We start from the raw sequence: 24,426 nt of genomic DNA, 5'->3' as shown, positions 1-24,426 counted from the left end.
CACAATATTTATATGATACATGACAACGTGTTTTTATGGATTGGCTTCTATTCCAAATGGACTAATTCATGCTTAATTTAAGATTTTCAGAAAAAAAACATCGTCTGTTAACGTTTTCTGGAAGAAAATCTCCCAACATTGCTTAATATCCCGGCATATCTCAATTGCTGAGTTAGCCATTTACACCTTCATATATATTATGTATGCAAATGCAAAAACGCTTCAACCATACTGACCTGATCCTCGGAAAATCTCATTCCGTTCTCTTCCATGCAGGCGCGCATCACATGTTGCAGCTCTCGATGCTGTATCAGCCCATCACCTGCGTAGGATTGCCCGGTGTGATTCCATGGAAATTTTCAGAAACAAAAAGAGCAAATGAAAAACGTTGAGATTACTGGTAATCCGATTCATGGTGCTGTGATGGAAAAGCTTTCTACCAATGGATTACTACATATTAACTGAAGCGATAGGGGTATGATTTTATTATTCATCACAAATTCTGTAAGCGTAATAGAAGAGGAATACGTATGTTGGGTACGTGACTAAGTAATGAGATAAACAGATTAAATTCTTATCTGCAACATCGGTGATAAAAAATGATAATGGAATTAGGCTGCGAATTGAACAAAGGTCGTATGTACTTAGCAATGTGCGATTTAGAGCAATGAAATGTGCATGGTTGATTTTTTAAGTTAGTCAAATGATAACGAAAACTCGTATGCTTGGGATAGAAATAATAAAAAAATACCGATTCACAGCTTTCTGTCATTTTGAAACTTTTCTTAAATGCATTTATCACCGTTTCCGTAGTGTAGCGGTTATCACGTCTGCTTCACACGCAGAAGGTCCCCGGTTCGAACCCGGGCGGAAACAACTGTCTTTTTACAACCTACTCGAGACAAAAGTTTCAATTCATCCGTATGTTGTGACGTTTGCTCGTCGCAGTTTCACTTTTCAGAAGGCGGTACCGACGACTGATGGAGGCTGGATAATTACCTACTATCGAAATAAATTAGCCGACAAAAACAAAAAACCGGGTGGTGCTGTGCTCCAAAGTGAGTAATGGAGTTTGGGGCTGTCAAATGCTCGCTCACCCCGTCGCAGCGATGTTGGTTGGTGTGTGGTAATTACCTTGTTTGGCTCGAAAACATCGAAATGAGAACTTGTAAACTTACGCACGCTGGACGTTGGATGGGTTTCGAGCGGATCACAAAATCCATTGGATCGGTTTTGATTCCACATTTTTTTTGCTGACTTTGGCTGCCTCTTGCGTGATTGGTTGCGCACGTTCTTACCCCGAGGGCAATCGCTCGCGCGTTGATAATGTCGAGCATGAGCGATACGTGAACTGGTTCAGATGATAACGCCAAAGTCGACGGTTTTTATGAGTAGCATCAAGAGTAACATTCTGGCTTAAATATAGTCTAAGACCACTTTATCAAGAATTCTTGTAACACTGGTGACAATCGGGAATCGCTGTTAGCAGCGCCACCACGGATGAAGGTGGCACTATTCATGATAGTGTGAGTAAATCTTCATACTCGCACTAATACGCTCTTACACTTTTATACAAAGGTACCACCTTAGTTCAACAGGCGGCGGTATCGTCGGTGATGCTTGCCGTTTGTGTGGGAAAACAACAGAGTTCCATGTCTTCTTGATAAAGTAGTCTTCGACATAGTGGTACTGTACTGACCATACATTGCGTCGTAACGACTACCAATGTTTTTTTCACTAAACTATCCAATGAGGCTTCTCAGTTCCTTTCAATTTAATCTTCGGTGGACACTGAGATGGATATAAATGATTGGTGAGCTCGTTCCATATTTTGTTTCGAACGCAGCGTTCTTGTGTGGGATGTGTATCGCGACAGAGTAAACCGGTGTCATCTCTTGGCTGGAAATGTTCACGACTGACACCACTGCGGCGCTATTCCAAGAATTCAGCAGAGTTTGTCAAGTGACTCTTCCACGGATTTCTTAGAACTTTTCTTTCGGGGTCCTGAAGTATTTTACATGAATTCTGTAGAATTCGGTAAAAAGATAAATTCAAACATTTTCAATAATTTGTCCAAGAGTTCTCGAAACGAACTTTTTGTAGAAATCTATAGAAAATGATTCCTTCAAGATTTTGTAGCCAAATTATTTCTTTTTATCTTTATGCTTATTGTGTATTTTTCTGAACCAGTCTGAAGTTTAGTAACTAATTTGGTCTTTGTTTTGATTGCTATTTGAAAGGTACAACTTCGTGTCTTTTGGGCGACCATCCAGTCCAGTGATTGACAAGCCATTAATCTGAATACTCCTTGATGGGCGAGCATTGATCGATTTACTGCGTTGCTATAGTGTCGATTGGAAAAGCTCGTCTGAACAAAACAAAATCAAACTAATGATCATTGGATAGTGATTAGAGTTTCTATAACCACCTTCAAACAAAAACGAGAACAAAAACATGAATATGTGAAATTGTAATTCCCCCTTTTAAATCTTTTCCAAAGTGCAACTGGCTTAGGAGGAGGTTTCGTAGTTAGTTAATGAGTCATTGTTTTGTTTAAGAGGTTGCGTTACTTGTGTAGTTAGTTTATGAGCGTGTGAATGAAAAATTACACCAAAATGGTAAATGCCACCAATTAATACTAAATCATAATAAACAAAAATCAAATCATTCGAATATATACCGTCCAAATCATACACTTTGAATAAAAATTTAATTTTATCCTCCGGAGACTGCCCCGCGAACTGATGAATGGCATCGATAAACTCCTGTTGACGACGACAGAGCAAAACAATCATGACGCATGGGATAAACAAAAACATGATAATTTACTGGTCGAAATTGAACCAATTAACGGTTTGGATTATTTCGAGCGCGTTCCAGCCCGCCGCCATTCATTGCTTGCGCCTTGCGAAACCTTACCTGCAGAGAAATGGACCCGGAGTTGTCCTTATCGAAGATCTGGAAGACCCGTTCCGTGAAGAAGGGCTGCAATGAAAGCCGAAATTATCGTCGGTTAATAAAATGTCGCACTTAAGAAAGGTATGCTTGCTCTGGAACTGGGAGGAAATATGATAGGATCGCTTACATTTTTGGATGTGACAATTTTCTTGAATTCTTCCCGTCGAATCTCCTTCTCGTTGCCGACGGTTTTAATGAAGAGTTGCTCCAACCGTTCCAGAGATATTTTGTCGAATCCGGTTCGGGGTCTGTGGGAAAAGAAGACGAACGGTTAGTTCAAGTTTACAAATACGAATATTTCATAATTTTTTTAAAACATTTTTTTTGTAGAATTCTAGCAAAATTTTTGAATGAATATTCGCAAATAAAAAGTTGACATAAAGCTTAGACTGTTATTAATTAAATTTCCAAAAAAAGCTTAAATAAGAATTACAATGATTTCCATGGAAATTTCACAGGAATTTCCCTGTGCATTCTCTAATAATTTCACCAGTAATTCCCTCCAGAATTTATCAAGATATTCCCGGAAATTCTTCCAGCAGTTTCTCGGAAATTCAAACATTTTTCCAAGATTTCCCCAAGAATTTCTGCCGGATTTTCCTTGGAGTTTCATACAAAATCATACAACATTTTTATGAGAATTCATGCAGATTTTCACCAGAAACTCTTCCAAGATTTCCCAGGGAATGTTTTCAGGATTTCCCTGGCAATTTCTTCGGTTCCTGAATTTCTCTAGTAATTCCTCTACCAGTTCTTTAGAAACTCCTTCAGCAGATCCACGAGCATTGCTTCAGGATGTGTTCACATATTTTCTCCAGGAATTTTTCTGCAATCCCTTTATTGGTTCCCCAGGGACACTTTTAGAAGAGCCACGGGAGTTCATGGAGAGGTTCACCAAGAATTTCTCGAGTATTTATGTGAGAAACCCTCTATGAATTTCAACACCTGAAGATATTCTCTAGGAACTCCTGGAAGAATCTCCGAGGAACTTCTGGAGGAATTTCCAAGGAACTTCTGGATGGGTTTACGATGAACTCCTAGGGAAATTCCTTAGGAATTCCTGGAAGGATATTCGATGAACTCCTGTAGCAATTCCCGAGGAACTCCCGGAAGAATTCTTGGAGAACTATTGGACGAATTCCCGAGCACTCCTGAAGAAATTCTCAAGGATCTCCTGAAAAAAAAAAAAATGCGAGGAACTACTGGAGGAGTTTCAAGCAACTTCTGGAGAAATTCCCGAGGGAATCCTGGAGTAATTTGCGAGAAACTCCTGGAAAAAAATCTCGAGGAATTATTGGAGAAATTCTCAAGGAAGAGGAACTCCTTGATGAATTCCTCAGGAATTTTCGAAGGAATTTGCGAGGAACTCCTGGAGATATTCTCGAGGATAACTAGGAAGAAACTCCTGAAGAGAAACTCTTGCAGAATTGCAGAAATTTCCGGGGCACTCTAGGAGGGATTTCCAAGGTACTCCTGGAAGTATTCCCGAAGAATAGTAAAGGCATTTCAGGAGGATTCCCAGATGGAATACCTGGAATAATATTAGAAAGTCCTTATGCAGGAACAACAACAACAGAAGCTCTTGGAAAAATCCAACCAAGAAATCTAGAAGGAACTCCTGCAAGAGTCTCAAAAAAAAACTTCAACTGATAATCCAGAAGAAACTCCTGCAGGAATCCAAGAAGGAACAGTTTTAGAACAAAATGGAAGAAATTCCTGATAGTGTCCCAGAAAAACTTTTGAAGGAATTCCAGGAACAGCTTTTGTGGAAATCGCAAAAGGAATTCTGGGATAAATTTCATAAGTAATTTATCGGAACAACTGGTTATGTATTTGCAGTAACAAACATTATAAAACCCGTAACTACAAATGTCGGCGTGAGCTCTTGATACAGAGCTATTACGACACAAACTTGATTTTGCATTTATGATTGATTTCGAAAGATTAAGATTTCCAGAGGTTTCGACTTCAATTGATATGAATTTCAATTAAATTCATGCTTGATGGACAAATGTAACAGATGATTAGTATTCCAAATAATTACTTTATCCAAGTTTTGTGTTGATTGGAAGTTTAATCGGTACCGTAAAACGGGGTGTATCTTTGATAATGCGGGTAACTTAAGCAAGCAAGCAACACAGAAAACATCTTTGGGCAACAAAATTTCCGAAGATGTATTTTAAGTGTATTATAAGCGATACAGAAAACATGTTGTGTTAATTTCCAGTTGTAATTGTGTTGATCGATAACAAACAACAACAGCAAATATTTTTCTCTGTATCACGTATGAACTATTTTTATATGACAATTATAGAACATAAACATCAAGTTGTTAATGCAATTATAAAAACAATTGCGTCACGATAACAGAAAGAAGAAGAAAAATTAAAATGCTACTCATTTTTTCTGTTTCTGGAATGCTCTGGTCAATTGAGGACAATAAGTGGTTCAAGGGAACTGACCTAAAGTACCAGTTGAGTTTCCGAGAATAAACACTCAATCAGCACATCTTTGTTGAGCAACCATCAAGATTCCAGTCCCACATACCTTTTACCGGGTACCATATCCTTATATACGAACGCCCCGCTTCAATAGAATCAGCGTACTCTAATTTGGTGAACATCCTGAAGGCCAAAAGGTCTAGGCTGTTGATCTAACAGGATCTATCCGGTCTGTAGGATACAATTTAGAATCACCGCGCATCTGGTATTCCGGACTACGTGGAAGAGTCAGCATCCAACAGTCGGTACTATTTTAACTCCTCAAGCTTACATTCCGGTTCTGCAACACCTGCTGGTTAACGACGGTTACGCAAGCTCAACCTATGGCAGACATGCATTTTACTGGAACCTTTTCGAAGTGAGCCATGCGTTGTCATTTCCACTGAAATCGCGGATTCATTCCGAATATTCCCACGGTCACGACCACCTATATTCCCACGGTCAAGGAAAACAAACCTCTACCAGCAGCGTAGTTATTTACTATTGCCAGTTATTTTGTCAGTTTGACAGTTGTAGCCCCGCTGAAAATGTAGCTTTAAATAAGTTATTTTGGTGTAGTTATAAGTTTCTGGAAACAAAATTATAACTAGCGTGAAGATATGTTTGAATGATGTTATTTCGACGTATTTTGAACGCTTTTACGTTATTTATAGCAAAGTTGCCCTCGAGGTGCACTATAGGTGCAACATAACCGTATTTTTTACTTGTTCTCAAATCAAAACACTTCGCTTTCAGAGAAAAGTTTCGTTTATTCAAGGTACGTCACGCAGATTACAGTACCGAACAAATATGTTAATACACTATTTAAAAAAAAACGGTAAAAATTTACGCTTCTCTTGCTTGATCAAAACTTCTAAGAAAAATACTTTTTCATTTTGAAAATACTTGAATTTTACTTGAGTAATAATCAGTAGCTTGCCATACGCTCATTTATTCAATAAAGTCAATATTAAAAGTGAAATTTTTGAACGTCACTGTAAGCTAAATTTAAAAGTTGCCATGTTGCTCTGGTCTCAGTTTGGAAAAAAATAGACAACTTAGAGAAAAAAATGCTTCATTTGGTTGATACAATCTGCATATTTCAATTCAATGCAGTAGCGGATGAATTATGGATGAGTAGAAACATATGTTTCACCATAAATCTTCAATCGCACATAAAAAAGCACTACCCTTACTGATAATAAACCATGTATGGTCTTTGCCTTCATCATCTGAAAATATTTTTCCAGCTTGGTGAAGTTACAAATATAAATATATATATTTATTTTTTCTGTCAGTCACTACGTAGCAAATACAGTTGTTATGAGATCATGTTTATATTGCTTTGTTCTAAATAAGGCTCTCGCAAGATATATAACTATAAAATTTCTTAATTTGAACCTATACATGTGACATGCTATATAACAGTATTCTACAGGTTATATTACTAGAAAGCAGCTTAGTTTCAACCAATGAATATAGTTGCATTATTAAAGTATTTTCCAAGTGTCAATTGTTGACAGATAACTTTATTGCAACTAATTAATGCATAAAAGTTGAATCGAAAGCAATTATTGGTACTATATGAGTATTGGGATACATCTTGTATAACTTCCACGATGTTCTATAAGCCGCCATTTTTTGCGCTGTTTTAAATATATATATAAAAGTATCCCATAAGACGTGAATAATGCAAGAATAATACAACAGAGTTAGTACGATACTTGAATTTTAAACTCTTATAAAACAATATGTGTTACTTGGGTTTGATAGTGCGGCAGGCATTGTATAGTTTATCTTATAACTATGAAGCCTTCAACCAGTTAAGAAAAAGGCAAACGTAAATCAATTGTATACATACGAAAGTTCACCTTAAACGTATTTTCATTAAAATCTAGTTTATATACAACTTTTTGGACAAAAAAGAAAAATTGTTGATATTTTTGTCATTTGTCAACCCCTTCAAACAATCTGCTATACGACTTCGTTACAACTATATTTTTAATGAATGGTATCTTATTCTCGATAGATTCATCATAGTAGATTCCAAATCTGGCCTTGAATCTCTTAACGAAGTGGGTTTTTACGAAATGGAAGCAATTTTGTAAATTGGGATATAAATTTCCATACAATGATTAACGCCTAAAAATATGCAATGCCCTTGTAATTTCTGTGTTGTTCAAAATTTGTTAATAAAACATTAAAAAACTACAAAAAAAAAGAAAACTCACCATGCATAGCATGTTATCATATGTTGGTGTACCGTTAAGCATATATTATGATTTTTGATAGCTTAGTTCACTGTGTTTTCCATTCAGTACTCCACAAACTCATTTTTATATGTAGAATTAAGTAAAGAAGCAATGTTTTGATATAAAAATTCTATCTGATATATTACACAAGGCTTCTCTCATTATGTTCATACTCCTAAGATTTCAATCTGTTATTATTTTTTAAGATTTAATGTGTTTTTCAGGGCATTATCAAAGTTACCCCAAAATGAAAATCTGATTCTCGCTCATATGAAAAACTAAAAGTTAACCAAAATATTTCAGATTATCAAATCTTTCAATTACAATTGATAACTGATACCCCAGTACTTGTTTTTAAAAAATAAAAGTCGAGGAAATACTGCTAGATGAAAAAATATTGAGAAAATTCGCTGAAAAACTGGTCTGTTTTGTTTTTCAGTGAAATTTGTCAGAGACAGAAAAAACGAATGAATAAGTGAAAAAAATCAGGGCCCATATAGCCGAGCCGGTAAACGCACGGGTATTCAGCATGACCATGCTGAGGGTGACGGGGTCGATTCCCGGTCGGTCCAGGATCTTTTCGTAAAGGAAATTTCCTTGACTTCCTTGGGCATACAGTATCTTCGTGCCTGCCACACGATATACACATGCAAAATGGTCATTGGCAGTGGAAGCTCTCAGTTAATAACTGTGGAAGTGCTCATAGAACACTAAGCTGAGAAGCAGGCTTTGTCCCAATGAGGACGTTACGCCAAGAAGAGAGAGAGAGAGAAAAGGTCTTTCAGGAGGATTCCCAGATGGAACACCTGGAACAATTTTAGAAAGCCCTTATGCATGAACTGCGGGAGTCCCTGAAGGAACATCAATAGGAACATCGCGGTAGAACTTCTTTCTCTAGATACATTTAGTTAGCTTCCGTTCCGTTATCTATGATTTGCATGATTCGTCAAATAATTTCAATGATATGCTCAAATTATGGTTTGCACATTTTGTTTTATCGACATTTCCACCAGGTTGTCTCAAATTGTAAAACCAGCTCTTCACAAATTATTTTCATTAGTAATAAAATATTTTCGTTAGTCAACAATTAGTTCATTAGTCAAAGGGACGCAATTTATTTCTGATTCGACGCAATTTCAAGACTTCTCGTTTTCGATGTTTTGGTATTCGACGTTTTGTCCCCAAGCCAAGATCAGGCGATCTAAGGAGGTTTCCAAGACATTTAGGAGGGCTTCAGGGGGCTTCGAATGGTTTAGGGGAGCTTCATAAGATCTTAGAATGGTTTCAAAGCGTTTCATATTCATAATAACTTGGAAGAGTTTCATTGATTTCTAGTAGGGCTTCGGGAAGTTTCAAGAAGTTATGGGGTTTTCTAGATCCGATTATTTACGCACAGGAAGCTCTTGGAGACCCTAAGCACTGTTTAGTAATTGGCCGTCCATATACCACGTGGACAGAAAATTCATGATTTTTAACCCCCTCCCCCCTCACCGTGGACAAGCGTGAACTTTTCATTGACCCCTACCCCCCTCCCCCAATGTCCACGTGAACATCCGAAAAAAAAAAGATTTATTTTTTCATATTTCTAAAATAAATGGAAAAAGTGGACCACCATCTTGGATATTCTGGTTGCCATTTTTAGATTCCAGACATCTTCCCCATACCAAATATATCCATATTGCATGGTTTTAGACCCTAAAACTCATTAAATAGCCGCCATCTTGGATTTTATATCACCATCTTGATTATTCTGGTTGCAAATTTGGACTTCAGACATCTCTCTATACCAAATAAACTAATATTGCATAATTTTAGAGCCTAAACTCCGTTAAACAGCCGCCATCTTTAATTTTGGGCCGCCATCTTGGATTTTAGACCGCCAACTTGGATAATCTGGTCGCCATTTTCAGACTCCGGAGATCTTCCCCATACCTAATTTACCCATATTTCATGGTCTTAGAGCCTACAACTCCTGTCCTGGCGGCTGTTTGCGTCATTTTGTATTTGGAGCCGCTATCCTGGATTTTAGACCAACATCTTGGATATTCTGGTCGCCATTTTTAGACTCCAGTCATCTTCCTTACATGAAATATACTCACATTACGTGGTTTTAGAGCTATCTTAAGTTTTGATCCGATATCATGAATATTAGGCCGCCATCTTAAATTTTGGACTGACATCTTGGAATTTATGATCTCCAGTGTTGAATTTCACACAAAATTCGTCAACCATGCTAAAGGTTACAAAAATCGACACAGTTTGATGCGTCGCAAGATAGGCCTTGTTTCAGTTTTATACATGACCAGTTCCGCCGGTGCTGGTCCGGATTAATAAAACACCTTGACGCCTTGACCGATCCGGGTAATTTTGATAGCAAACATTGCGGTGAATTTCCGGAGCTATAATTTGAAAATGGGCTTTAAAGTGAGTGACCTTTTTTGTACACAGACATACATACACACATACATCATTTCAATTCGTCAAACTGAGTTGATTGGTATATGTGACTTGACCCTCCGAGCCTTCTATCGAAAATTCGTTTTTTGAGTGAACATATAGTCTTTCTGTATACTTTGTTAGCACAAAGTTAGTGCTCATTCAAATGCGCAATGTTTAGCACTGCCCATAGTTTGTTACTTAGCCTACACGGTAATAGTTGACGCTCTCAACGGTGACAAATAAGAGTTACATTTCTTTTTTAACCCTCGAGCGTTCGCGCTGTTGTATTTTGTACAACACGTTGAAAAAATCTCGCTTTTTGTACTCAGCACCAGTGTGGTGCTGACCCAGGTAGTCAACCGCACGAGTTACGGAAGGTTAAAGGTTCGATATGTTATAATGTGATATTGGCATGTCTATCTTCAAAAACTCCAAAAACTTTCTAGAATTTTTACTAAACTGATCACCTGATCTCTACTGGTCGATAATGCTAATCCGTTAAATAAATCCATAATTACCGATAATCTGCTCTGCTATTTGAGGCACCTGTAGCTCCAAATTGCCTCCGTTATATGCTTTCAACCGACACCGAGACAAAATCTAATCTCGGCTTGTCAATCTAGCCCAAAGACAGACCAATAATGTTGCGTGCGTGCGCTGATCTGCTCTGTAACCTAACCGTGTACCCGCTAAACGGATGCCTCCATAGATGCCGGTACAAAATTCCTTCGTTTTTCTTCTACCGCTTACCGTACTAGCCTAACCTATAACCTGGAAGCCCAATTCCCTCCTGCCGCCATCACCATACCTCCATGAACCAATTGGCTTCTAATTTGCTAAAGAAAACTTTTGCGTGATGCAGCTATAAATCCGAACCTAATCTGCACACTATTTGCCCTGTGAATTGAACCGGATCGTGATCTTAGATTTTTGCCAGGTCCCGTTTCGTGCCGCTGCGGCGAGAGACCTCAACATTATTAGCGTTTAGCATCTTCTGAGCCGGACCCAAATGATCGCGCAAAGCCGGTCCCGTGTTGGTCGTCGTGATCAGTTTTGACAGATATGAGACGTTGCGATCGGCTGCTTGTGGTCGGGCGCAATGCTTTCCCATATCTCAGTCGAGCTGGGCAGAGGGAATCTTGAGCTATCGCTGTTGTTGCCACGCTATGTAGACTTGGCCGGTCACTATCGCACGGAAGATTTATGCCAGGTTGTGCGATGCAACGGATTTGCTGTTGTTGTTTTCTATTAAGCCGTTCGTTCGGTAAATAGAAACTACACGGATTTTGTCAAACGTCTGCTTGAACGAAAAGGCAAGTCACGAACGACGACATTGCGTGATCAATGAAGAGCTATTACTCTTCTGAAGAACCGCTCGGCGATCTCCAGTCTGCCCCAAGATGGAGATTAGTAGCTGAATGGCTGACATTGTCTATCACACCAACTTTGATCGATTCGCACAGATTTGGATGGGATCCAAAAACTGAGAGAAAAAATAGCAAACCACTTTTGAAACCTGTTAGGTCATTAGATCACATGAAATGAAGCTCGGCGATCTTAGTCGAAAGATCGCGTAGGTCGTACAGTCAGTGCTCTCCTGATCGATGATTGCATGAACAGCTGAGGCCTCAAAAAAAACCGATCTTGAATTTTCAACAAGCGCCACTTGGTCGTTCATCTCTCAGATTTGTAAGCGTGCAGACTCTTTCTGGCGAGCCGCCGAATGAAAGATGAATGGCTTCTTTTGATATCATCAATTACCTACGGCCAGGCTATGTGTACGCAGCTTTTCCGCTGTCCGTAGGATGATGGCAGTTGATCTGCCTACACACAGTCAGGAATCAAGATTCATTGCAGTATGTGCCTGTTTGATATGTAGCGACACATTCACATGTTGACAGCCATAGTGAGGCAACTCTAGATCTGCCATAATGATAGTTGGATCTGTTTTATAATAAACTTATCAATGAAAATAACTAGTGTAAAAGTGAAGTGAAGTGAAAGACACGATGTGAGAATGAAACTGCTGTGAAGTTCACAAGAAAAACGGAAGTTCTACCAGAAGCTCATCGCATCCCGCGCTGCGAGCCGAAATGTGTAGGGATAAGGACGGGAGGGTCTTGACGGACAGACGTGAGGTCATCAACATGTGCAAGCAGTATTACGACTAACACCTGAATATAACAAAGAGCGTAGATATGGAGGACCAAGCCATCCTGTGCGAGAAATTACTACGTTAGTAGCAGGGAGCAACAACGAGCCAGCTCCCACACTGAGGGAAGTTATAGATGCTATCCAGCAGCGCAATAACAAAAAGTGAGCTGATATAGATGGTATCGTAGCTAAACGTGTCAAGATGGTGTAAGAAACTGCGTAACGGTTTCGGACGATCTGTCTACAGATCTGTAGCAAGATCTGTAGTTTGTTCAACTCTCGCCGGGGACTGTGACATAGTGGTGGACTTTCATGCCTGCTGTTCAACATCATACAGAAAGGTGTAATGAGACGAACCGGGCCAGAATCGCTTGAATACGAAATGAATCGGACCTGAACCACATAAATGTGATGTGAATCAGATCTGAATCACTTGAATATTAAGTGAATCGGACCTGAATCACTTGAATATAGAGTGAATCTGACCTGAATCACTTGAATATGAAGTGAATCAGACCTCAATATGATGTAAACCAGACCTGAATCACTTAAATACGAAGTGAATTAGACCTGAATGCACACTACCGTCACGTTTCGGTTCACCACTAGCGCACTCGGATCTTGCAGCGGCGCCATACGTAGTATGGAAACCGCTACTGTCGCGAGCAGTTTACGCTTACTCGAGACTTTTGCCGAACTATTTGACATTATCTTTGACAATTCCATTATCGCCATGCTTGCCCTTTGTTGTGGCCTCCGAACTTCAGCTTATCGTCGATCATGACCTCCATTTGATTCAGCGAGTGCTTAGAGATGTTCGTACCTCCGCCTGTGGTGACCACTGCCTGTTGTTCAGACTTGCGATTGTTCTTCACTATGCCAATTGCATGATCGGTGTCGGTGATGTAGTGGTAAGCGTGGTTGCCTCTCATCCCAGTCGGTCGGGGTTCAATTCCCGTCGACGCCGATGGAATTTTCTGAGACATAAAATCCGCGATCACGTCTTCCCTCGGATAGGAATTTACTTAAGTAAAGCCGCAGGTCCCAGCCCATGTGTTGATGGGTTCGATATGTAGGGTCCTCAGGTGTGCTGATGGCTGTCTCCCTGGGCGTCGGAATTTTAAGGCTTATCTCCTAGATCCGCCGACGGTAAAGCATAACTGGCGCCGAACGGTGCTAGTTGGCCAAAAAAGAAGTAGAAGAAATCAAATGCATGCATTGCTGTCAGTTCCACCTCCTCTGGGATTGCAAAAATTTAAAATGTGCATAATTTGAAAAAGGCTTAAAAGGAGGGAAATTTATGCATAAATTAAGATGGGGCTTTAATGAGGGAATCCAGTTCGCGAGAACAGGTCTTGCTTTTGAGCATTTCAGGTGGGACTAAGGAAGTTTCCAGAAAGTTATCAGAGAACCCAAAATAGAGGGTTTCAAGGAGTCCCAGGGTCGTTTTAAGGGATTGTTTTGGGGGATTTGAGGATCCTTTTAAGGGCATTCTGTCAAGATTTGTTTGGCGTTTTAATGGGAATACGGGGAATTCAGGGGCATTCTATTTGTATTAACCCTTCAGCGCGCGCGCTGTTGTATAAAGTACAACACCACCAAAAAAACCTCGCTTAAGGGGCTTCAGGGAAGTTTCAAGGGGCTTTAAAAGCTATTCAATGGATCTCAGGAGACTTTAAAAGGCGTTGCAAAGGGCTTTGAGGGACGTTTCAAGGTACATATTTCATAATCGTTTCAGAATAATTTAAGAGTTTCAGGGTGTTTCAGGATCATTTTAAGAGCGTTCCTAGAGGTTTTAGGGGCGTTTGATAGCATGTCAGGGACGTTTCATGGTGTTTTCAGGTGCGTTTCAGGCGGTTTATGGACCCTATTGAAAGCGTCCAAATTGATTATGATGATTGCAAGGGCGTTTCAATGGGATTACGGTGGGTTTAGGGGTATTTCGAGGTATTTTAGGTCAGGGTCGTATCAGGGGATTCAACAACACCTTTAAATTAAAGGGTATTTCAGAGGCATTTCAAAAGATATGTGATGGGGTTTCTAAAAATCTTCTGAAAATTCCTGAAATGCCTCCAAGATCCCCTTGAAACCCCCTCGGACCCCATGCAACGCACCTGAGAAACCCCCGTAAAAACCTTCGTAACGATTCCGTAACGCCTCTGAATCGCTCATAACTTAAAAGTGCATAAAAATAACATGCATAAAAAAAAGGTTTTAGTGTACTGTAATCCTTAACCGGACACAGGAGAAGATTGAAGCAATTTTCCTACGGCAGCAAGCAGGATTTCGCTTCGTATCGTTCTGGAGCAAATCAATGAATTCCAAGAGTCTCTCTACTTGGTGTTCATTGATAACGAAAAAGCTTTCGACCGTCTCAATCACGAAAACATGTGGGAAGCCCTTAGGCGCAAGGGTGTCCCTGAGCAAATCATCGGCCTCATTGAAGCACAGTACAGGGCATTTTCGTGCAGAGTACTGCATAATGGTTTGTTGTTCGATCCCAAGGCAAGGATGTATACTATCACCGCTACTGTTCCTCATCGTAATCGACGAGATCCTAGTAGGTGCAATTGATCGAGAACCACATCGTGGGTTGCTGTGGCAGCCCATTACAATGGATCATCTAAATGGCTTTGAATTGACTGATAACGTTGCTCTCCTAGCTCAACGGCACACTGGTATGCAGAGCAAGCTCGATTATCTTCCCAATCACTCCTTGGCGGCAGGTCTTACCATCAACGTCAACAAGACCAAATCGTTAGATGTAAATACGGTCAACTCTTTCAGCTTTACGGTAGCTGGGCAAGCAGTACGGAATGTTGAAAGCTTCCAATACCTATCTCGGTAGCCAAATGGTGGCATCAAGATCGACATAGGTGCACGGATCAAGAAGGCGAGGGTTGCTTTTGCGGGTGTGAGAAATGTATGGAAAGACAACCAGATTGGTCGACTGCTGTTCGCCAGTGAACCTTAGTGTGTATCAGTGGAGAATACTCAACGACTGCAGCAGGTCTTCATTAATAGATGTCTGCGGTTATGATCCGTCCATGGTGGCCTCACAATTGGGACTCCCACGTGGAGCTCCATCGTCGATGTCAATAAAAGCCGATAGTGACAGAAATTGTGGGTCGGTCACACTCTACGCAGGGGCAGAAACGAAATCGACAAGCAAGCGTTAGATTGGAACCCAGCAGAATATCGCACTGCCCATATTCGCATAGTCGATGTAACCACCAACGTCTGCTCTGATGATAAAACACGATTTTATAGATTTTTTCCGGATTTACATATGCACCGACTATTTGAATGAAATAATCTGTCAGTTTCGTGGATTACAGCTACAAAAAGTGAACTGCAATGATTTTAAGATGTTTCATGTAATTTTTCCATATTTAAAACGTGTACGTCAGTTTATGCGACCATTCAGTCGTTTAGATGAATGATTACACGGATAAGTTGACGTAACAATCAGATTGCTATGACCGTTATGTTAGCTATTACGGTACCCGTTTTCTGAACACGTGTTAGATTTATTTCCGGAATGTCCGTCTTCTTCTTCTATATGGCTCTACGTCCCCACTGAGACTTAACCTGCCTCTCTTCAACTTAGTGTTCTTTGAGCACTTCCACAGTTATTAATTGAAGGGCTTCCTTTGCCTGCCATTGCATGCATTTGTATATTGTGAGGCAAGTGCAATGATACACCATGCCCAGGGATTCAAAAAAATTTCCCGACCAGAACGGGAATCGAACCCGGGTCTCCAGCTGAATATCCGTATTCGTGCGTTAAATACATTCTTTGTTGATAAGCAGCAGTCCCGACTCGATAGAAGATGTACTAACCGTGGTTTCAGAAAAACAGTTAACACGTCACATTCTGAAAATGTGAACTATCTGATAAAGCGGTCGAGCGTACCATAAAGCGTGCCCAAGTAACAATTATACTTTTGTGGCAATCCTGAAATAATTTCTAAGATAGAATAATAAAACTTAGCAATAAAGCTCTTTGTTCTGCGAATCCGAGATAAAATAGGCATAAAACATCCATAAGACAAATCTGGCCCACTCTTCAGGAGATCTTCAAAGCTGCTTTCGAAGACTGCTTTGAAACTAGTTGTGTTTATGTACTTGCACTGATGATTGATTATAAGAACTTCATGAAACTTTAACAAGAATAGCTTGAAGCATGTTGATCTTATAGCTGTCTTTCTCAAAAGTGTCAACAGTGCATAATAAATGAAATGTTTTACCCAAGTATTTTGCACATGCAAACAAATTTTGTTTCATGGATGAAATGTTAATTGAACTGCAAAATAATTTTCATCAAATTGAAATGGCTAAAGCATTAAAATTGCCTGACAGATCATTGATGACAGGGAATCAAAATTTTCCGTGCCATACCCACTTTTTCGTTGATATGCCGCCCAAAACATACGAAAATAACAAAGCGCCCCAAAAATAATATCAATTATTAATATACGAAGACATCAATTTCCTATAAAAACAAAAGGCTACGCCACTTTTTCAATTCTATCTAAACATGGCTGCCGTTCCAAGCGAACAAAACTCATGCAGCCGCCATCAATTGTTATTACCTTTAATCCAAACCCCCTCAAAACAATGATGGAACCAAGTCACCTTGCATGAAAGCTACAGCCTTTATTGAAGATTGTTTTTACTAGTTATGATCTTAAGGCAGATTTGTTCGTCTTAAATGAAACTTATTCATTTTATTCAAGAGTAACAGCCTTTGACAAATGTTTGTTTACGTTTTCGGTGCTAGAAAGTTGTCTCTGTACATTTCGCGGTGTTTCGCGTCAAGGTGTGCCAATTCTATTTTGTTTCCCTGTATTTTTACAAATAATAATGAAGTGAAACTTACTAAAACTACACTATTTGGCATGAGCTTGAGCAGAGTCACAGTAAGTACCCATTTCATTTTCGATTCGCATAGCTGTGGCCTGTGTGAGGAACTGGTTGAAGGCAGGACGACAGCAGCCAGCTACTCGCATTTTTGATTGGCCGTAAAATCATTATTTCGTTGACATGATTACTTTTTAGCACAAGAATGGCTAAATTATCAGTGAGCAAACATGTTTATGTGTTTATATTTGCATGAGAACGAAGTTTTTCAACCAATTTGTTACATTCATTATTTGGATTGATAAAATAGTTCGTTGTCTTATTATTATTTTGCATAGTTCTTGTTCCAGAGTAATGGCTCTAGCTCAAGAATAGAAGGCGTCAAGAAGTTTTTAAAGGAGGATTAGCCAGATGAAATGCACTTGAATTAACGAAGCATAAACTTTTAATAAAATATGTTGATGTTATGTGTTGAAAATAACTTCAAATGCGCCTTAAAACTTATTATAAGATTCAATGCTCTTGTAAATTCAGTTGTTTTATGCGCGAATTTCAAAATTAACTTGAAGACAACTTAAAAACCGCAAACGAGCGAAGATTGTTTTCTCTTGATAAAAACAACTACAAATGTTCCATGAATTGATCATGCTGTGATAAAGCTTCCATAAAAATAGTCAAATCTAAAAGGAATTGAAATTGTTACTTGGGTGGGCATCTTAGTAAGATTCACAGTTGGTCGGCTTTAAATCAGACCAGACCAACTGTTTTTCAATGATTATGGGAAAATATCCTGCAAGAGATTGGGATATCAAAGCATGTGTAACTATTGATAAAGAAATACCTTAGTTAGTAATATTTACAATTTTTTGAGATTTACTTGATAAATTCAAGTTTTTACAATTAAATTAGTAAACATCAAAAGCTCATACACCCAACGCCTAATCAGATAGATATGGATTGAATTTATCTAAGTTTTGGAGGATATTTACGACTGGGAAGAAATGTTGAACTGTTGTGGCTTTCTCAGTCTAACAGGAATAAAACGGTTATGCCAAACTTCTGACCGTTTCACTTTTGTTAGACTGAAAAGCCACAACAGTTCAGTAGTATTGTTTCAATGATGGTTTTGAAACAAAACGTAAAACTTATAATAGTTTTGCTGTGGGATGATTTTACTCGTGGCTAACCATGAGTTTACTATTCCATTAATCATTGAGGTGCCACAAAAACTCACGTTTCGGGTTTCAATGAGTTTGCTTCAAGCACTTAGTAAGTAGCTGAAAGGGGGTTTGAGGAGTTTACGTCGTAATTCAGAGGAAGCGATAGAGATCTACCATAACCATCCATAAAAAAATATAAAAGTTCATACATGAGGTGTTTGTATTCTATACTTAGGAGATTTGATAAACACCCAATTTAAAGTTAGCACGTTAACTGCGAACAATACTCGCTGCTAATCAGGATCACGGCATACGGCGGCGTTGCATGAACTACGAATTGTACCAACCCAGACAACCAATTCATACGTAAAACGAAGTTTAAGACCGTGGTATACGCGCAACTATCCATAAAAGTTTCATCGCATAAAATGCTGCAAATATGCCTTATGCGTGCAAAAGTGGAGGCGATATGCGTGCATGGACGGAACAAAGATAACGCTATATGAGTTGAAACCATATCGTCTGCGATTAAAGATGTGTACTGTATTGCGACGTTATCAATCATATTGTGCGACTTGTTTTTATTAGAGCAAAAAGATACAACTCACGGCGCCCCCAGTATCGAACTTATGACGTTTGGAATAATAACCGGTAATTTATACTTAAAGCCACACAAATTCTTGCGGAACAAGCTAATAATTCGTAATGACATTCTAACTCATCTCAGGGTTTTCCTACATAAAACGGACTTACCTGTGATGTCCAAGTACGAGGAAGTTTGGCCAAAAAAACCCAACCTTAACGTGAAGTTCGGCATTTTTTGCCTACTAGAACCCTGCAGGGTGAGATGAAAATCCTTCTGAATTGATTCACAAAACACCAATACCCATTTTATAATCAAAACTTAAAGTTTTTCCTCTTTTGCAGCGGATTCACACTGAAACCACAGTCAGACAGCAACTTTTCTCTTGTTATCACAATTCAAATCACATTATGTGTGCATAACCGATTCTCGATAATGTGAGTTTGTATACGTAAACAAATTTACTTATGCGTTTGTACGAGTTAATTGACTCACCAATGCGAGTGGAGCTGTCATAACAAGGTGAAATATGCATAATCATCACAGTACACCGTTTTGTGCGAATATGAATGTTATTTTGTGAGTCTGCTTGTATAGTTATGCGATTCAGTTTTGTTTGTCGCAAAATCAACATATATCGTCGTTTATTGCGATGAATTTCACACTCTGGTTGTACTTGTGGTTTACATTTATGTGATTGTGAGGAATGTTGGTGATAATATGATGAAATCTATGCATTTTTATGCGAGTTCTGGTTGTCTGGGAAATATGTAAATAAATCGATACAGTATGAACCCAATTTTGTCAGCCCCAAAAACTGTTTGCTCTCATTAACTGACGGTCAAACTTTAACCAATTCAATCATGTTCATCACTAAACTACTGCTTGAAAATCTATTTAGATATTTAAGGAGAACAAAAAATATGTCCCCGAAACAGGTTGACAAAATCGGTTAACTGATGTATAATGAAGCGGATAAAACACGGCAGGCTGCGGTGGGCTGGGTACGTAGCTCGTATGCCAGAGAAATGACAAACTTATACCATATTAGCAGAGAACCAGGAAGGAGCCATTGGCTTCGTGGTAGCGCGCGCACGTTGGCCTTTTAGGTCTCCCTCAACTGCATTTTGCGGCCCTAAAGGGCTCCAAAATCTCAGGGCGACTGGAAGCGATTGATCCAAGACTAAGACCAGTGGAAACGATTACTTCAATCGGCGTAGACTCACCATTACGAGTTGTAGGCTATCAAGTATCAATTTGTTAAATTATTCGCATGTTGTTGTCAAAGCATCATAAATGTTTCAGTATCTACATTGCATCCATAATAAGTACTAAACATAATTGATAATATTCACTATGAAAGTTGTTGATATTGAAAATGATTTTGCAGGCATCTGAAATCAAATAATCAGATATCTCAAATATAAATTATGTTTATGTCAATAAATTATCTCAATAAATTATGTTCAATCACGTTTTATGGGGAGATTTTAGTTTTCTTGTACGCAGACGTCAGTATTGCGACCACATGGTGGTTACGTCAAAACGTTCTTTTCAATATACTCACATGTTTTAGAACAACCACAAGTTTTAATAATTGGAGCATATGCTATACATGGTGTAGGATATGTTAAGCTAAAAAAGTGGATTTTGAACTATGTGGCGTTTACGTCACCTATGCGAATATGGGCAGCGCAGCCGAGGAAGACGCAGAGGCCCATGGCCACGCAGCCTCAACAACGAAATAAAGCAAGTCGACAGAAATTTGACCTGGCCACAGGTCAATGCGATGGCGGGCAATCACCCAGGATGGAGATATTTCAACTCGGTCCTCTGCACCACCGTGGGTGCTCAGGACTGAAATTAAGCCTTATGCTTATCCTTTGACATGTCAAAGGATGTCAAAGGGTATTCTGCTTATAGGATTCGAAAAGGCGGTGCTAGACTATTCATGTAATCTTGTCTAGTATATTTAGTCGACACAAAAGCCATTCATCGAAAGAATCCTTCATGTAATCTTGTCTAGTATATTTAGTCGACACAAAAGCCATTCATCGAAAGAATCCTGGAAAATGATAAAATCCACTTCTTCTATAATTTATCTTGTCGCTTGGAGAGGTTCAGAGATGTGGTTGGTTTACTGCTTACGGTTATGTGGATCCAAGTCAGTAATAAATACAAATACTGGTAAGATACACAATATCAACTTGATCTTGTTTCGCAAATGTCGCTAGTATATGGCGCAAGTGGGTATAATGTTTAATAGGCCTACGAAAGGTTATTTATAATGATAAACGTTCATTAAAAAAATTCATCACAGCGATAATTTTGGCAAATATTTCCATTTTTACGAGAACGGAGAATATCATATTTACGAGCCATAAAAGTTATATACGAGCTAGTATTTCATAAAACCAATAAAAAAGAAGCCCTTCGGCAAAGAAACCTGTCAGTTTTTGCCTCCTAAAACAAACCGAAGATCATCGCCTTCGGTACAAAAATCTCACCTCTCCATGGAGCACTGGCTGCGCTGTTATGGTTCCTTGTCGTCTCACTTTGAACGATACCGCGCCGAGGGCGATTATGCAAAATTGCATCGCCATCGAGTGAAACTCAAATTCATCACCGATCCTGCTGGTGTGGCGCGGTTGCAGTTAAATCACAATCACCTTCCTAGTAGGTACCTACACGGTCGATCCAGCGCAGAACGGTAGCTCCCGTGCATCCACTATGGAATTACGGTGCATAAATTAAACACATCTTGATCGACGGCAATCGCGCGGCGATCGTTCCAGGAAAGTCCATCCGATCCCGGTAAGTATCAACAAACAGGTTAAATCAACAAGATCGCCACTTCGTCCGTGCGAGTGGTGCGAAATCGAGATGGATCGTCCGTCGTCCATCGAAAGCAAACGGAGCGGACGCCCGACGCGGACAAAACGGACTCTTTACTCAAGAAATGCAATATCATGATCGGGCAACATCGATCCAACCGGGAGATGGATCGCCTTTGTTGGCACTTGTTCGGGCAAACATCTCTGGGTAGTATGGGTTCCCAAATGTTTGGTCGCAGTTCACGAAGTCAATATGGAAGGTGTTGTCCATATAACATGGTGAAGAACTCCCACGATTGCTGCTCAATGACACCCAAGACCTATAAGATGCAGGAGTACGATATTGCCAGAACTCTTCTTTTGAACCGTTGAGAACCTCTCAGTTTCAGGTACCGTTTCGTTCCGTTGCGGTGTGGATCGCGCTGTGGTTGGATCGAATGATGTTGCTAACATTCCATTCATAGGTAGGTAGACATGCCTCGACTGGTGATCCATTGGGATCTGTTCGTCTGGGCCAGGGTTTTACCATCTCCTAGTAGAGATGATATTGATAGCTCCACCACCGGGTCGGGCAGGCTGTGAATGCGAAATAAGGGGTGTCTAAATACCACGCGCCACGCCAAGCCGCCGTCCGGTGTCATCCTCTTGACAGCTTGCAGCATCACCATCACTACCCATCAATATGACTGTTTGCCTGCGGTTATAGAAGACACCGATCAGGTGGCGGTTCAGGTACGCTACTGGAAGGCGGATTTTTATGGGCAGGAATTTTGTCTAACGAGACTACGTGAGTTGAAATGGGAATTGAGTGCGACTGGGTGTTCTGGTTCATCACTAATGAGGTTGTTCGGTTTAGCAGACTGCTGGTATGATTGAAGTAACTAATGAGGTGTGATCATCACCATCTGTACAAGCGAAAAAGGAAACCTATCACCTGTACGAAGCTACGGAGAAATCCGAACCATATTTAATCCACCAATTAATGACTCATAATAAAGTTACAAACTGATCGATTGAGCCATTTTTTTCCGTGGCTCCGAAAAGTGATCGTTCCCTCCTATGATCGTTTTGCTAAAATCTCCACTCTGCTCGATTAAGATCTCCCGAGAGTGAACGTACCTCGAAGTCTTAGGGTGCTGGCTGCACATGCACAGGAGGGCGCTTTAATTGGTCACCACCACTTGATCCTCACGGGGAGATTCGATCCGATCGCGATCGGACAGCTCCAGATAATGATCTCTCACGAAGCGCGTCAATCGATGAAGGTCGTAGATTGGCGTGATTGCCATCAGTCAGCCCCATCAGCCCATAGATCTTGATATGGTTTGGAGATATTTGTTGCTTTGTTTTTGCTGACCAAGGTAACCGTATTAGGAAGAAAGCAATTTCGAGCGAACTCGACTCGCGATCGTCAGCCCGGAGGACGCTGGAACATTTTGTCGAGATGTCGTGATTGAAAAGTGTTGATTGTATAATGGCTTTAATTGCCGGGGGAACAAGGGGACTAATAACAGCAAGCTTCCCCATGTTTCTGCGTACGACGAAGCATCTTGTTGCAAACAATAATGATACCAATCATTACAGTTATAATTGAGAGAGGATCGGAGTTATTACACAAGTTTACAAAATAAAACGAAAGTCGTGAACTTCTGTCAACGACCAAAATTTTTAAAGCACAATTTAGCGCTGATTTCGAAACCGACCTTCAAAAAATTTTAAGTAGAACAGTTTTTGAGTTTTAACTCAATATCGAGCTTTACAACTTTTCAAAATATGCAATTTACTTAAATTCAAATATACTGCGTTTTGTCCAACCAATTTTAAATCTTTTTCCATAAATTGAAAGCTGAATACAATACCATTCGATCATCTGAATACAGATTTTGCGTCAGATTGATGGAATTCAAGATATTGGCGAGTTTTAGGGACAATCTCCTTAAATTTTAGCAAAATTCCCAAATTTTTTTGAAGAAATGTATTTTTTTCAATAAGAAAAAAACAACCTAAAAATTCTTTCTCAACGTTTATTTGACATATAATATGTAGGCAAGTTACAGTAAAAAATTCAGCTCAATTGGAGCACTTTTTACCGAGAATGAGATGCGTGAATTGAGTGACTTTGCTAAAAAATAGAACAAAAGTCGATTCCAAATCAATAACCTTGTATGGAAAGTCGAAAAAATTTCCGCTCTACTGTAATTTTTTTCCATCACGTTTTCGAACTCAGGGCATGATTCTACACCAAAAATGATCATCAGCTTACCGAGTTCAAAAATGCTGTAAACTAGTGTTATCTGCCTCTTGAGAGCAGGCTCAACGACGACAGCGACTTACCGCGAGTTGGTGAGGTTTGAGATGAATTCCATAATTTGATTGGTCGACAGCAGGTTGGTGGAGTCAACGTCGATTAGCCGATACAGCTTGTCCAAGATCTGTCGGGAGAAACGGAGTGTAATTAAAAGTTGAAAGAATGGCAACAGGGCTGGGACCCCGTCAATCAATAAGAGGTCTATGCTTGCGTTATTAGTTGTCAATGCGAACTTACCCCTTTGGCGTGCCATATTTGGCAGAACTTTTCATAGGAAACCGTTCCTTCGCCGCATAACACGTACGCAACCGATTCCAGCTGCTCGGCGAAGTCCATCTGTTTCTCGTCACTGCAATGGAACGAAAAAAGAACCTATGGTTAGTTGTACTGTCGAT

At 39.7% G+C, this 24,426-nt stretch overlaps 1 protein-coding gene and 1 non-coding gene across 2 annotated transcripts in view; one reads left to right on the top strand and one right to left on the bottom strand.

Annotated features, from left to right (window-relative positions):
• Positions 1–24,426, bottom strand: part of LOC109621337 (NADPH oxidase 5) — a 411,936-nt gene that overhangs the window by 75,289 nt on the left and 312,221 nt on the right. Inside the window, exons 3-8 of the mRNA XM_029870947.2 lie at positions 24,269–24,380; positions 24,058–24,155; positions 3,086–3,206; positions 2,920–2,985; positions 2,681–2,765; positions 237–322 (exon numbers count right to left, since the gene is read on the bottom strand). Of these exons, the coding sequence (XP_029726807.1) occupies positions 237–322; positions 2,681–2,765; positions 2,920–2,985; positions 3,086–3,206; positions 24,058–24,155; positions 24,269–24,380 (568 nt within the window). The remainder of the gene's footprint in view (positions 1–236; positions 323–2,680; positions 2,766–2,919; positions 2,986–3,085; positions 3,207–24,057; positions 24,156–24,268; positions 24,381–24,426) is intronic.
• Trnav-cac (transfer RNA valine (anticodon CAC)) lies at positions 804–876 on the top strand. Its single transcript has one exon. It is a non-coding gene; the product is annotated as a tRNA-Val (tRNA).

Source organism: Aedes albopictus, chromosome 2 (genome assembly GCF_035046485.1).
Source record: "Aedes albopictus strain Foshan chromosome 2, AalbF5, whole genome shotgun sequence".
In the NCBI taxonomy this organism is placed as follows: domain Eukaryota; kingdom Metazoa; phylum Arthropoda; class Insecta; order Diptera; family Culicidae; genus Aedes; species Aedes albopictus.
The sequence above is the reverse complement of the archived record's forward strand: the minus strand, read 5'-3'. Positions and strand labels throughout refer to the sequence as shown.